Consider the following 13,960-nt stretch of genomic DNA (forward strand, 5'->3'; position numbering starts at 1 on the left):
GTAATAAGAAATATCAATATGCATTGCATGCATCACCTAAGCATATTAATTTAATTAAACTGTTCACAACCACCTGTTTCCAATCTCTTTTTACCATACAAAATGATTCAGACGGTTTGTTTAAAACTTTGAAAGTGCACAATTGTTCCTTCTTACTTAATCCATGCCTGCAGTGTCATGAATCCTCTACACAATGCCAAACTTAAACCACTTCATGGTCTTAGTAATGAGTTGGAATAATTACAAATATAGGCCCCAGCCATTATAGTTGGCTTTCACAACCAGTCTCATATACTGGCCGAAATTTCATGAGAAAATTTCTTCCCCCATGAGGACTTGAACCAGACCGCATTCTGTAAAGCAAGTAACGAAATAAGAATTGGAAACCTGTATGACTGATTGATAGAAGAGGAAATAGGTAATGAAATAACAAATAAACAAGGACTGCTGAACAGATGGACGAAATACGTAGAAGAGCTATATGAGACAAAGAATCGTCCAGATAACTTAGCGATAGAAGGTAAAGCAGCCATACTGGAAGACAAAAAAGGATTTTTATATTCTTAGGGAAGAAGATGAATTAGTGCTTAAGGTACAGTCACACGTCGCTACTTTTGCAGCACTGCAGTACAAAAAACTGCGCAACTCTTGTACTGCGACTTGTGAACAACGGTCCAACCTGAAAAGTAGCGGCTGCCGAACCTGCTGCCCACTACTTTTACATGCTGCGCGCAGCTTAAAAGTAGTGACATGTGAACAGGGTTCTCAGAGTTGCAGCCGCAGCATTTTTGATATCGGTTTTGTTGAAACTTTTGCTGCGGTTGCAACCAGTGTTACCACCCAAATGTTCCAATGATACTTTTATTGTTTGGATATATTTTAATGTTAAATGTGACGAAAATAAATTATTTGTAACAGTTATTAAATACACAATACAGTCTGAGCATAATTGCTGACGATATAATTCATTTTTAAAATTTTCCGTAGCGTAGTTCCAAACAGGAGGGTTGATTACGTGAATATACTGTTGGTTATCATTTAAGTATATAGCCGTTTTTAAAAGCTTTACAGTAAAAATAATGTCAATTTCTGAATGCTAGATACGACAGAAAAGCAAATAATATATAAGGAAGTTTTTGCATGAGTTTCTTAATAATGCGAACATAACCACAAAATGTATATTGAGAAGTCAACACGGAGATGGAAACCTGCAGCATGACTGCGGCTGCAAAAGTAGCGCCTTATGTGTGAACAGACTCGCAACCTCCAGTTGCAACTTTTGCAGCACTCGGCTTGCGCAGCACGAAAAGTAGCGTACAGTGCACTGCAGTACAAAAGTTGTGCTGCAAAAGTAGCGATGTGTGAACGTACCTTTAGATAAATGAAGACTGGGAAAGCAACAAGAGTTGATGGAATCCCCAATGAATTAGTGAAATGTTTGGGTGAAGATACGAAGGAAATTCTATCACTATGTAACGAAAAATATGAGAAAGGCGAATAGGCAGCTGAAGACTTCCCAGAGACAGTGTTACTGCCAATACTAAACAAAGACAATGCCAAGAAATGTAATGAATTCAGGACTATCAGCCTGATATCCCACTTGGTGAAAATACTCCTGTGAATATTGAACTGACGTTTGAAGACGAGCAATTTGGCTTCAGGAAGGGAAAAGATACGAGATATGAAATTGAACTGCTACAAACAATCGGCAGAAGATACCCAGAGAAAAAGGAAGTGTATATGCAAAGAAAGTTTACAATAGAAAAATAAGCATTTTCTGCGGGCTTTTGGAAAAAGAACTAAGGAAAAGACTACTGAAGTGTTTTGTATGGAGCAGGAAGATGGATATTATGATGAAGTGAGGAGAAACGATGGAAGCATTTGAAATGTGGGTATGGAGAAGAATGGAGCTTGTGAAATGAACAGAAAAACTAGGAAATGAAGCTGTGCCAGAAAGTGGGTGAGGAAAGAACTAATCAGGAAGAGAAAAATAAATGTGCTGGGTCAATGGCAAAGAAGAAACTGCTTACTGAAGGATACACTGGAAGGAATGATGAACAGAAAAAAAGTTTGGGGCAGAAGAAATCAGAAAATAGGAAAGTTCAAAGATTGTTGGGTTTGCAGTGAAGAACCTGGCCTTGGACAGAAAACTATGAATGAATTAGAATGGTTATGAATGAAAGCGAGAAAGAGGATGTTTCTTCAGTGAAGATTCTTCAAAATTTATTAAAAGACAGCTTTTTAAGAAAAGATTTGGTGCCTATTTCTGCTGATTTGAGTTTCCTGTGCAACCCTACTAAAAAAACTAAAAAAAAAAAACCTCTTGATGCAGACCATTAAACAACTGGATAATACTGAAAGAAAAATCAATTCATTCACAGGTTAAATACGATTGGCTTTGGACATCCTTCATATGGATACTATAAAAGAGAAAGTCAAATTCGTTTTTGAAGAACAAGTGGGGCTTAAAATAATATGTAAAGTTTCAAAGTTTCAGAAGGTGAATCAGTAGATATTAAGAACATCTATGTTAGTTATATACCACTTCTGAAGTATGTCAGACTGACTTCATGTGACAAACCAGTGCTGTATTCCGAGACAAGTGACTCAAATTTTTAATGAAGAACTTGGGGATAATTCATTGTTCATTGCGCAGTAAGAAATTTTCAAATGGCGAGGCATAACTGATGAATACTGGACATTCATTTACCTCAGAGAAGATGACTGATTTATGATATTTCAAAAAAAAAAATATTTAGAATATTTTAGGAAAAAAGTCTCAATTTTAAACACACACAGAATAAACATTTTTCAATTTTTAAACATCCAAAAATCTGTTCCATAGTAATTATGCTAAAATACATTCAGAAGAAGGAAACATTTTGTAAATTCAAGTGTTAACACTCTTTTGATCTAAAGTCTTAACATAAACTCTGATCTATAAGCTACATAAAGACAAGGAAAATGTAAAGATATTTCTACAACTGGTGCGATTAAAAGGAAAATTCTTAAGTGTATATATATACTTTATCTTAGTTATGGGAATCTTCTTTGATTGGAGCTGTTCTAGCATGCCCTTTTCCTCCGAAGGCAGCAGCACAAGGAGTGATTCCCCTCCCTTCTGATATCTGGCTGTTCTTCCAGCACGATGAATGTATGTGTTCGCATCCTCTGGACAGTCTAACTGAACAACCCAATTAACCTCAGGAAAATCTAGAAAAATACAAATTAATTTATTATATCTTTAGCTATATTTCAGTAAATTGAAAACTAAATTGCTAATATGTTTTCGCGGGATATCAGCCGAGTTAAAATTTTGGAATGTTCCAAGCTTTCAACTGCTATCTCTGCAGCCATCTTCAGGGAAGTTGTCTCTGAACAGAAAGTCGTGGGTTATATAGATTTTAGGCTGTCTCAGGTGATACGGGCTTGGCTGGCAGATTGGCCAATCTGGGGCCGGGAATTATCATTCCTCGTAAGCTCCGCCCCTCCCAGAATTCTTGTGTGAAGTTTGGCGGGCGACGAGTCCTGTTCCGCTGGTTGGAATCGGTTGCTGTCCTCGGTCCGTGATCTTTGTGACCTTGATTGTAAGAGGGTCTAAGCTGGTCCAAGGCCGGTGTCCATGCCTGACTGAGCTGTAGTCCACAGTCTCTGTTGAAGTTGTTTTTCTCCAGCTTAATCTCTATGGCCTCCTTGATTGTCCGATCCCAGTAGTGGCTTGATTTGTTAATGACCTTGGTGTGGTCAAACGTATTTTATGCTCCTTTTCTATTCTGTGTTGCACCACTGCAGATTTTTCCGGGTAATAGAGCCTCAAGTTCCTCTTATGCTCTTTGATTCTGTCTTCTATTGTGCGGCCAGTCTGCCCTATGTATACTTCGCCGCACTCACATGGAATCTTGTAAATCCCTGGTGTCCTTAGGCCCTGACTGTCTTTAACCTGACGTAGATGACTCCGGATTTTGCTCTGTGGTTTATGTATGGGTTTGATATTTAGCTTCTGGAGGATTCTGCTTATTTTGTGTGAGACGCTCCCGCAGAATGGAAGGAAAGCTTTCATTGACGGTTCTTGCTTGCTGTCTACGTCTATTGTGTTTCTTCTCGTGGTAGCTTGTTTAAGGGCTTTGTTGATGTCTCTCCGGGTGTAGTTGTTTTGTTGTAGTGTTCTACGTAGATGGTCCATTTCTGCAGTCAAGTTGTTGATATCGGATATGACTATGGCGCGATGTAGTAGACTAGTCAGGATGGACTTCTTCTGCAAAGGGTGGTGGAGGGTGAGTGCATTCAGGTACAGATCTGTGTGCGTCGGCTTTCTATATACGCCATGTCCGAGAGTACCATCTGCTCGTCGGACTCGTCTCCAGCTTAATCTCTATGGACTCCTTGATTGTCGGACTCGTCACCCGCCAAACTTCACACAAGAATCCTGGGAGGGGCAGAGCTTACGAGGAATGATAATTCCCGGCCCCGGATTGGCCGATCCGCCAGCCAATCCCGTATCACCTGAGATAGCCTAAAATCTATATAACCCACGACTTTCTGTTCAGACACAACTTCCCTGAAGATAGCTGCAGAGATAGCAGTTGAAAGCTTGGAACATTCCAAAATTTTAACTTGGCTGATATCCTGCGAAAACATTTTAGTGAACCAATGCCGAGAAAGCCTCAAATCATACATGAAAACTAAATGTTTATTAAATATATATTTTTATTAAAATACAGCAAACTCTTCATCTAGATAAATATGGATCTAAAAATGCAATGTAAAAACAAAAAACACAGATAGGTAAAAAAATAACTGGTTTGTGTTTACCTTCCATTCCTCTCTCCTGTAGCAATGTCATCACAGCAGACAAAACACAAATGGTATTCGCGATTATGTTCACTGTTCTTTCTAATTTATAGTGAACTGTAACTAAAGCCTCACTGGGAAGGTGCTTTTGAAACAGCAAAGGGCACTGAAGACCAGGAGTTTCTTGCATAATACATATATAGGGTGATTCACGAGGAAAGGTAAAAAATTTAGGATGTGAATTCTGAAGTCATTTTGAGCCAAAAGTTCATACGAATATGGGTCCATTTTCGAACGATTACGGAGATATGGCTCTTTGATTTCACAAAAACTTCTGCGATTCCATTGTACTAACTTGCATTTAGAGACAGGTAACGGATAAATTTAAAGTTTAAATTCACGTATGTATACACACCTAATATTCTAGATGTCGGGGTCGATGTTTTCGCACATTTTCAAAGGTACCTCCTTCTGCTTCAATGCACTGTTGTGCTCGGGCGTGAATTGCGCTCATCGCTTGGGAGAGTTGCACGTGGCTGTTCTTTATGTGGCATGCAGCATCCAAAATACAGTCGAGTAGCACCTCTCTCGTTTCCACCTTCCTTTGCTATACTAAGTCTTTCATCCAACCCCATAGACAGTAAATACTCTCCGATATGGTACCCCTCTGTTTGGAAAGCATCGTTCATATTCAGCGATGGCACGCAAGGAATTTCCATTACACAAACCATAAACATACACAATATCGGCGTATTCTGTAGTCGAAAATTTATAAGGCATCTTGAAAAACACAACTTAACACTTCCGATAACTGTACCTGTATAACTACTGTACAGTAGGTAGCTGACTGAACTGCTGTGAACTGATAAGTGATACTGTATTTGTGTTATGTGCTGGTTCTGTGTCATTACATCAGACAAGGGCATGCGATTGGACATTTGTAATGCCCCACCACCTAGTTTGTGAGGTGAATGAACTTCTCTTATCTACACTGCTCACAATGCAGATTTCAATGTTAAGTCATTCATTGTGATTGGTGACCTTGTCTCACGTCAGCAGCATATGGTAACGTCCGATTCACATTGGGGCGAGACGTTTTACCAAAAAAAATGCATCTAGCTCTGCCATCGTTCGAAAATGGTCCTATGTTTATATGATCTTTTTCACTCAAAATGGCCTAAAATATCATATCCTAAATCTTTTACCTTTCCTCGTAAATCACCCTGTATATTAAAAAAAATGCAGCAAATAATGTAAAAGTAGTTGACTACAAAATCTTGTATAGGATATTTCAGACTAAATTTGTTGTGAGACGTGTACCTTCAAAGTTTTGTGTCCAGAGATTGGTAAGAAAGTTAGAAACAATGAATGGGAAGTCTTGTCACACAGCATTCAGGAGGCTGGAAACTGTTTGAAGAGACAACACAGGATGTAAAGGAGCAATTACTGGCGTTATCATCAAAATCATTATGAAGACTTTCCCAAGAAACTAATCTCCCATATTGCACGTATCAAAAAGCTGCAAAAAATCAAAACTACACACTTACCATGTGTTGTGTTTAAGAATTGCAACTAACGGACCATGAAAAACGTGTGCGGTTTTGTTTACAGTTTAATCCGAAATACCCTTTGACATGCTTTAAATGAACCCGTTTGCCAATATTTATGAACGAGGAACATTTAGGTTATGTAAGTAAGTTCAAAGCTCCGACCATTCATAACAACACACTGCCTATGCTCATTTAAATAAGAGTGTATTACATTCAAAGCATTTTCGCAGAAGCCCAAGGAATTTAATTTAGATAACAGAAGATCATAAGAGTTTTTTAGGCTTCCACAGTGACTGTGATCAGAATTAGGTTTCTGGGTATTCAACTGTGTCCTGGGATGTGACATTTTCAATATTTCGGAACTATTTCCAGGTTCCATCATCAGGGCAGATAGGTAAGACCAAAGGGGGCCTATTCTGTTGGGTTTGTTATGTCAAGCTTATCCAAACGACTGAGCCTCAGACTATTGAGGAGTATAGTGTGGAAAACCAAGAGATGAAGAAGAAAACGAGAAGAGACAAACAGGTTTTTACTGAAGGACTGGCAACATTGGCACAGGATGTAGCCAACGAGCTCTATCCCATGTCAAAGAAGCTCACAAGAAGAACTTATGCCGGAAATAAACCTGTCATGGACGAAGCTGGTGTGATGGTGACCTCTGATACTCAACAATTGGAAAGATTGCCGAAATTCTTAACAACCTGTCAGATGCAAAGGTAGCAGAAAAAGAAACAGTAAAAACATCAGAGATACAAATATCACAATGAAACCACCAACACTGGATGAAATCATCAGATCCATTAAACAGATGGAGAGCGGCAAGGCACCAGGGATTGATATCATCTCTGAGCACAGTATAAGAAGAATCAGTAGGGACAACTCTTGTCGGCACCTTTGATGTTGTTGGTACTAAATTCAAGCTCAGTAAGGTCTAGTTCTCAATGAATCCAACTATGTCGCTAGTATCAAACCACTATCAAAATATTAGTAAAATATTTATTTATTTATTTTTATTGGTAAGTAATACGAATAATTTTGTATGTATATTATCTATCATTAATATTATGTCGCTAGCAAGTCAAAATACATATATTCATTGTTGACATTTATGTTCGCACTTCACTGCAACAGACGCCATGATGTATTATGTTATACTTGGATCAATTTTGCCAACATAAACCTCAAACAGTGACTTGAACGTTAGCGTCAATTAGTGAATATTTTCATGATGATTGTATATGGAAGTAATTATTATTATGGTTATATTGCCATTCCTTTGCCTCATGTCTTTAAAATTATTAAAAGATGAGTAATGAATGTTTTCAGCTAATATTAAATTATGCCAGCCTGTCGTAGATGGAGATTCATCTGGTAGAGGTTCCAGATAATACACCCGGTGTCGTGACATGCACACTCAGAATTTGTTCCCACGAAATGGCTTAGGTGTCTTTACTGTATGTTCTCTATACTGTGCTCTGTGGTTCTTAAAGTAAATCTGAAGTTGACGACATAGTTGCTAGAACTACTACTGGATTTAATGTTCCTAATTATGTCAGGTGAATAATACAATGCGTGCAGTTCTGCATTTTGTAACTTTCTCCATTCTCCTGTAACTTCATCCCTCTTAGCCACAAATATTTTCCTAAGAACCTTATTCTTAAACACTCTTAATCTCTATTCCCCTCTCAAAATTAGAGTCCAAGTTTCACAACTATATAGAACAACTAGTAATATAACTGTTTTATAAATTCGAACTTTCAGATTTTCTGACAGCAGACTAGATGACAAAAGCTTCTAAACCGAATAATAACAGACATTGCCCATATTTATTCTGCGTTTAATTTCCTCCCGAACCCCTCATTTCTCGTGAAAAACAACTGAATAGACTACAGTGGACTATAGTGGACTTTACGTTGTCAGTAAAAAGTTGGATACATTAAGAAGACTGATTAATTTCCTCCCGAGTATCATTTATATTTGAATCGCTTCATAAAGAAAGAGCATCAGTCACATTTTTTTCGAAATTGAGTTAACATTGAATTTCCCATCTTGAATGCTCAAGACATCATTTTATCAAGAAAAGAAACCAGTCCAACATTTCTTTCATGATATTGTGTTCGGAATGTGAGCATTTTGTAAAGGAAGAGGCATCGGTCTGGACAGTTTTTCTTCATTTTCCACAACTTAGCTAAACTGGACTGAAGCCCTTTCTTTATGAAGCAATTCATTTGTTACTGTTGCTCCAAGATATTTGTATTTTTCTACCTCTTCAAAGGATATATTTCCATTTCGTACAATATTCTGGTCACGAGACAGAATCATATACTTTGTATTTTCGGGATTTACTTCCAAACCTATCGCTTTACTTGCTACAAGTAAAAGCCTATAAAACTTAGAAATGAAAATTAGATTTTAACATAACTCCAATTATTGTGTACCATACCTAAGCCTCTAGCTGCAATATCAGTGGCAAACAAAACTGCATTTGATTTTCGACAAAATGATTCATAGATGGCCATACGCCGCAGTTGATGCAGAGTTCCATAAAGAGCCATAAGTGTTGTGCCAGGTTGCAGGCGACAGAACATTTCATAGCAGTACTTCACCTTGAAAACAAAGAGCAGTGCATAAGGTAAATAACATTTCCCTGTTCTCTTTACTTGTTACAATTATGCTCCAATGTCCTGCACTGGATGAAGTCAAGTCCAATAGTTATGTTTAGAGACCGGATTTTAAAGGGCATCACTTTTTTTTTCATTTCAACACAAAACATGAAATAATTAATTACGATGTTCAAAACTATCTTCCACCGACCAAATTATGTGGTTTTGAATTCCCCCTTTTTTAGTTCATATTCCCTTTTTCCCCTATTTTAAAAACATCTCTTATTTTGGTCCTTTTTTGACAGAATATTGGAAACATTTAGATAATTTTCCGATAGGTCTATAACTTCCTGTGCAAGCAAAAATAAATATCGTTCTTCTTTTGATTCCAGACATTGAAAAACTAAAAGTGTGCTGATTTAGAGTTCAGGATAAAAAAAATTCACCTCTGGTTTCAGTTGATGTTGAGTGGTCATTTTCTGTTTATAAAGACATTCTGCATTCAAGAGGCAGAATCATATTGAAACATATTGAAATGTTGAATGTGATCAAATACAACACTTTCCCTATGTTGTGAAGCGATAAATATAAGCTTGTGTGTGCTGTTGTGTGTATCATGAATTTCCTGAAGTGTGTTTTCAATTAAAATAGCACCCTTTTGAGAGAGTAATATAGTCCTTTTTGAAACCCTTTTTTGACTATATCAATTTACAACACTTTCCTTATGTTGTGAAGAGATAAATGTAAGATTGTGTGTGCCATGTATTTCCATGAATGTGCTGAAGTGTGTTTTGGGGAATAATATAGTCCTTTTTCAAGTTCTTTTTTTTTGGCTGAAACTTTCCCCCTTTTTTGTCCTTTTTTGATGAAAAATTTTCCCTTTAAAATCCGCTCAGTTATATCTATGCTGCTAATGATAATTCCTAGAAATTCGTGAGGCAAGTGCTATTGGCACATGTACATCACAGCCAACAACGTCTCCTTTACTTCGTCTTTAAAGATTCCCAGTTTCAGCTAATTTGTCAGAATGTTTACAACAAAACTTTATACAAGGATGAGCTGAAAAAAAGTCTTAACAATTTACAGATTCCACAAAAATCACTGATGCACTGTTTCTTGAGGTTCCTTCTCTGATTGGAAATATTTTCTATTGCTTATCTCTATGAGTTCCAAAGATGAGGTGATCATTTGGAGCAAGGTATGGGAAATATGAAGGATTTAGGAGACATTGGGATTCAAGTTTGATGGCTGCAATTGTTGAACACACCATATGAGACTGTACATTGCTGTTTCTCAGTTATCCAGTTCAGTCACAGATAGAATGAAAGTTAATTTGTGGGTGAGGTACAGCTGTCAAAAAAAAAAAAAAAGTGGCCGCACTTGTGAACAGCGAATATTTTCTAAGTCCACTTCGGATCACGGTGATGTTACACGATGCTCGCACTTGTAGAACCAGTGTCGGAACTATGGAGTCATTCCATATCTGCGTCTCGTAGAGTAACGGTAGAGTGCTCGCTTAATGATTCGAAGGTTGTGAGTTCGAGCCTTGTTCAAGATATAATTTTATTTTGTTATCATTCTTTGGCGATATAAATAATATTCAAGTTATCATTTATATTCTGTTATCGTTCTTTAGCTGATAAATAATATTCAAGTTATCATTTATATTCCATTATCATTCTTTAGCGATGTAACTGATATTCAAGTTATCATTAATTTGTCTTGTAGCCTGAATTGTTTGTTACATTTCCAATAAATTTCTCAATGATAGCCTACCTAACTAGGGTTTCTATTAAAGAAAAAACTGAATTAAATATAAATATTCATTTAGAATTGATTAGGAGGCCGATTATTAAACCCTGGTTGGGACGGCTGTCAACTAACTAACTTCTTTAGCGATGTAACTGACATTCAAGTTATCATTTATATTCTGTTATGTTCTTTAACGATTTAAATAATATAAATTTAATGTTAGATTTAGAAAAATACAGTTGCATAATACTAGTGTTAATTTTTTCTTCTTATATTATTACATTATACTATCCTGCAACACAATAAAATGAAAAGGAATGACTAGGATTTGAGCCTGAGACATTGACATCTGAATTCAGATGTTCTTCCAACTGAGCCAAGGGGGCACAAGTGAAGAAACATAATAATATGCGAAAAAATTTGCCCAATCCCCCTCCAAGACGTCTTGATGATTTGTAGGCCTACTAAAACAGTCATACGAAAAGGGAGGAGAAAGAAGTGATAGAAGACAAGGAAGCTGGGAGAAGTGGTGGAAGAAGAAGGAAAAGAGAGAAGTTATGGAAGATAAGGAAAAAGGGAGAAGTGGTGGAAGAAAAGAAAGCAAGAAAAGGGAAGAGGAAGAAGTGGTAGAAGACAAGAAAGCTGGAAGAAGCTGGTGGAAAGAGAGGAAGGAAGGTTAAGTGGTGGAAGAAAGGAAGATGGGAAAAGTTGTGGAAGAAAAGGTAGGAGGGGAAGTGGTGAAAGAGAGAAGATTGGGGAAATGGAGGAAGAAAAGGAAGGGAGGAGTACATGAAGAAAAGGAAGGAGGGAGAAGACATTGAAAGAGCAAGAAAGAAAGGAAGGTAGAAGTGGCGAAGAAAAGAAAAAAGTGTGGATGCAGAAAAAAAAAGGATGAAGGAGGAAATATGTAAGAATATAATAATTAAGAGAAGGAAAAAGGGGAAGAAACTTGTATTGTTCACTGTTTCATTTTCGTTGTGAACTTTAATGAACTTGTATTGTGAGAAAACTTTGAATGAGAAATGCCAACAAGAAACTGAGCAGCACAAGGAGTTTATTCTACAGGTGAGAAGCCACAAAAGTGCTCTAAGCTCATTCACAGGAGACTACAAATGTACTGATCGATGTAATACACACTCAGACTCCTATTTCGTCATCCAGCCTTGTAAGAACAGCTTTGCGTGAAAAGTGCAGGTGAGTGGTTCTTACATTGTATGTTCACTGCCCACTCTCAGTAGTTGTGCATTTCAGTATCACATTAGTTTCATACTTTACTACTATTGACAGTTGAATCTGCATCTGTCAACTGAAACTCTTAGGCCAAATAATATTACTAATGCACATGTTTCTTTTATGTTTACAGTCCAACACTGAAATATATTGTTCTTAGTTGTTGAATGATTACCATTTTGTCATTAAGCCAAAGGGAAATAAAGCCAGGATTATATCGCTGTAGATTTAAAGCTCCTAAAAAGGCCTTTAGCTGAATGACAGGGTGCCAGGTAAAATTTCTGTTGTTTCACGTACAAACTCGAATTCAACTATGCTAATTATTGACTGTACCTATGATCCTATCACCAGTGTGTTCAATTCCGCCTTTCAGATGACTCCTTTTAAATAACCAGTAACGGAATTCAACAGTGCCTAACTAGAGTACATGGAAGTTTAAATGAAGCATACTCAATGTCTAATAAACAATATAATTAAATCATCTCTAAAAAAAATTGCGGTATAGATATTTAGCATGTGTGTTAGTAATATACGGTACATGCTATGGAACTTACCTGCTTGCAGCTTGCCATAAAAATAAGAATTTTCTGCTTGAGATGATTTCTAATGAAGGACCACAGCATGTTTATCTTTTCGTCAAGCTCACATACAATATAGCTTTGTTGCAAGGATTCTGGTGTGCTGTACTTGGCATGTTCATGTACAGACACATACATTGGATCCTTCAGGCTGAGTCTGGCCAAGTCACGTACTGACCTAAAATAAAATCACTATTAATAATGTTCCAGCAAGTTTATATTAGAAAAACATTGCGTGTATTATGTCTTTGTGACAAGAGATATAGGAAATGTAGAAATCTTTTTTAAAGTTTTAGGATAGAGCATAAAATGAACCATCTATTCTGTTCTTCTTGAAAACTGATTTGATCTATTAGCTCACATCTTCCAAATAGGAGTTTTTTTTTAGTTAACTGTCCAAAGACAAGTTTGAACCTCACAAGTGATACCAACATGATACCATTTATGAGGCAACTAGGCCAGGAGATAATGGAGTGGGGTGGCTAGTTCCTTTCCCTTTCCATTATATACATTGCCAATTAGCTACATATTACACTAATCAGACTTCAGATGCATACAAACAATAATTGTTCTTCCTCTGACATATATCGTCAAGTGAGATGTACTGCCTGATAGTGTATGAAAATAGGAGTTATGAATTTTAAAAGGTACAACAGAGTACTTAATGCGATGCAAAATCTGACTGATCTTGATATTTATACTAAACTAGTGGCTTGTGCAGCAAATGCTGCAAACTAAGTTCATTAGACGTTCAAATAAACATTTTTCAGATTTATTTTCAATGAAGAATACCAGACATTCTTAAAGTTATTTGCTTCCATAATAATGAAAGATACTCTCTCTCGAGCCAATACTGAAGAGAACCATGCATATAAATATCTACACCACACCACCATTAAATATATGAAAAAGACCCAATGCCACTTGATTAATAACTATAAAAATATTTGATTTTTAATAATATCATTATCTTACGTAAGTTTTATAGCTTTCTGTAACATATACTATATATATTATATAGCTGCCACTCAGTAAAATATAGAAATCAAAATCTGATTTAAGTTATTCTCTACATCTACTTATATAACCCTAAAACGTTTCACTTTCATATCATCAATATAGCATTAATATGTATAATTAATGAAAAATAGTCATATCATGGCATTAACTGCAATAATATTTCATTTCTAATGGTAATAATGTCATCAAACCACCTCAAGTTTTGTAGTTTTTAATATCCAATACACAGCTGTACCCAGAAAATTACACACCACAGAATCGAACCTGTAAATTATTTTTAGTAAGTTAAGTTTTTAATAACCAATTTAATTTGAGCTCTAAATATGTCAGCATTCTTGCAGATCATGGCCTTCGTGTAATATTGTTTACTGTATGTGTTTTTTGTTTTATTCTGAAATGCAATTAGCTAGTTCTCAAAACTGACGACAGATGGATT

At 36.5% G+C, this 13,960-nt stretch overlaps 1 protein-coding gene across 1 annotated transcript in view; it reads right to left on the reverse strand.

The window, feature by feature from the left end:
- LOC138696108 (probable ATP-dependent RNA helicase DDX10) overlaps positions 1-13,960 on the reverse strand; it is a 62,687-nt gene that overhangs the window by 23,364 nt on the left and 25,363 nt on the right. The window contains exons 6-8 of the mRNA XM_069820655.1: positions 12,481-12,682; positions 8,785-8,947; positions 3,027-3,213 (exon numbers count right to left, since the gene is read on the reverse strand). Of these exons, the coding sequence (XP_069676756.1) occupies positions 3,027-3,213; positions 8,785-8,947; positions 12,481-12,682 (552 nt within the window). The remainder of the gene's footprint in view (positions 1-3,026; positions 3,214-8,784; positions 8,948-12,480; positions 12,683-13,960) is intronic.

This window comes from Periplaneta americana, chromosome 3, assembly GCF_040183065.1.
Source record: "Periplaneta americana isolate PAMFEO1 chromosome 3, P.americana_PAMFEO1_priV1, whole genome shotgun sequence".
NCBI classification, from domain to species: Eukaryota; Metazoa; Arthropoda; class Insecta; order Blattodea; family Blattidae; genus Periplaneta; species Periplaneta americana.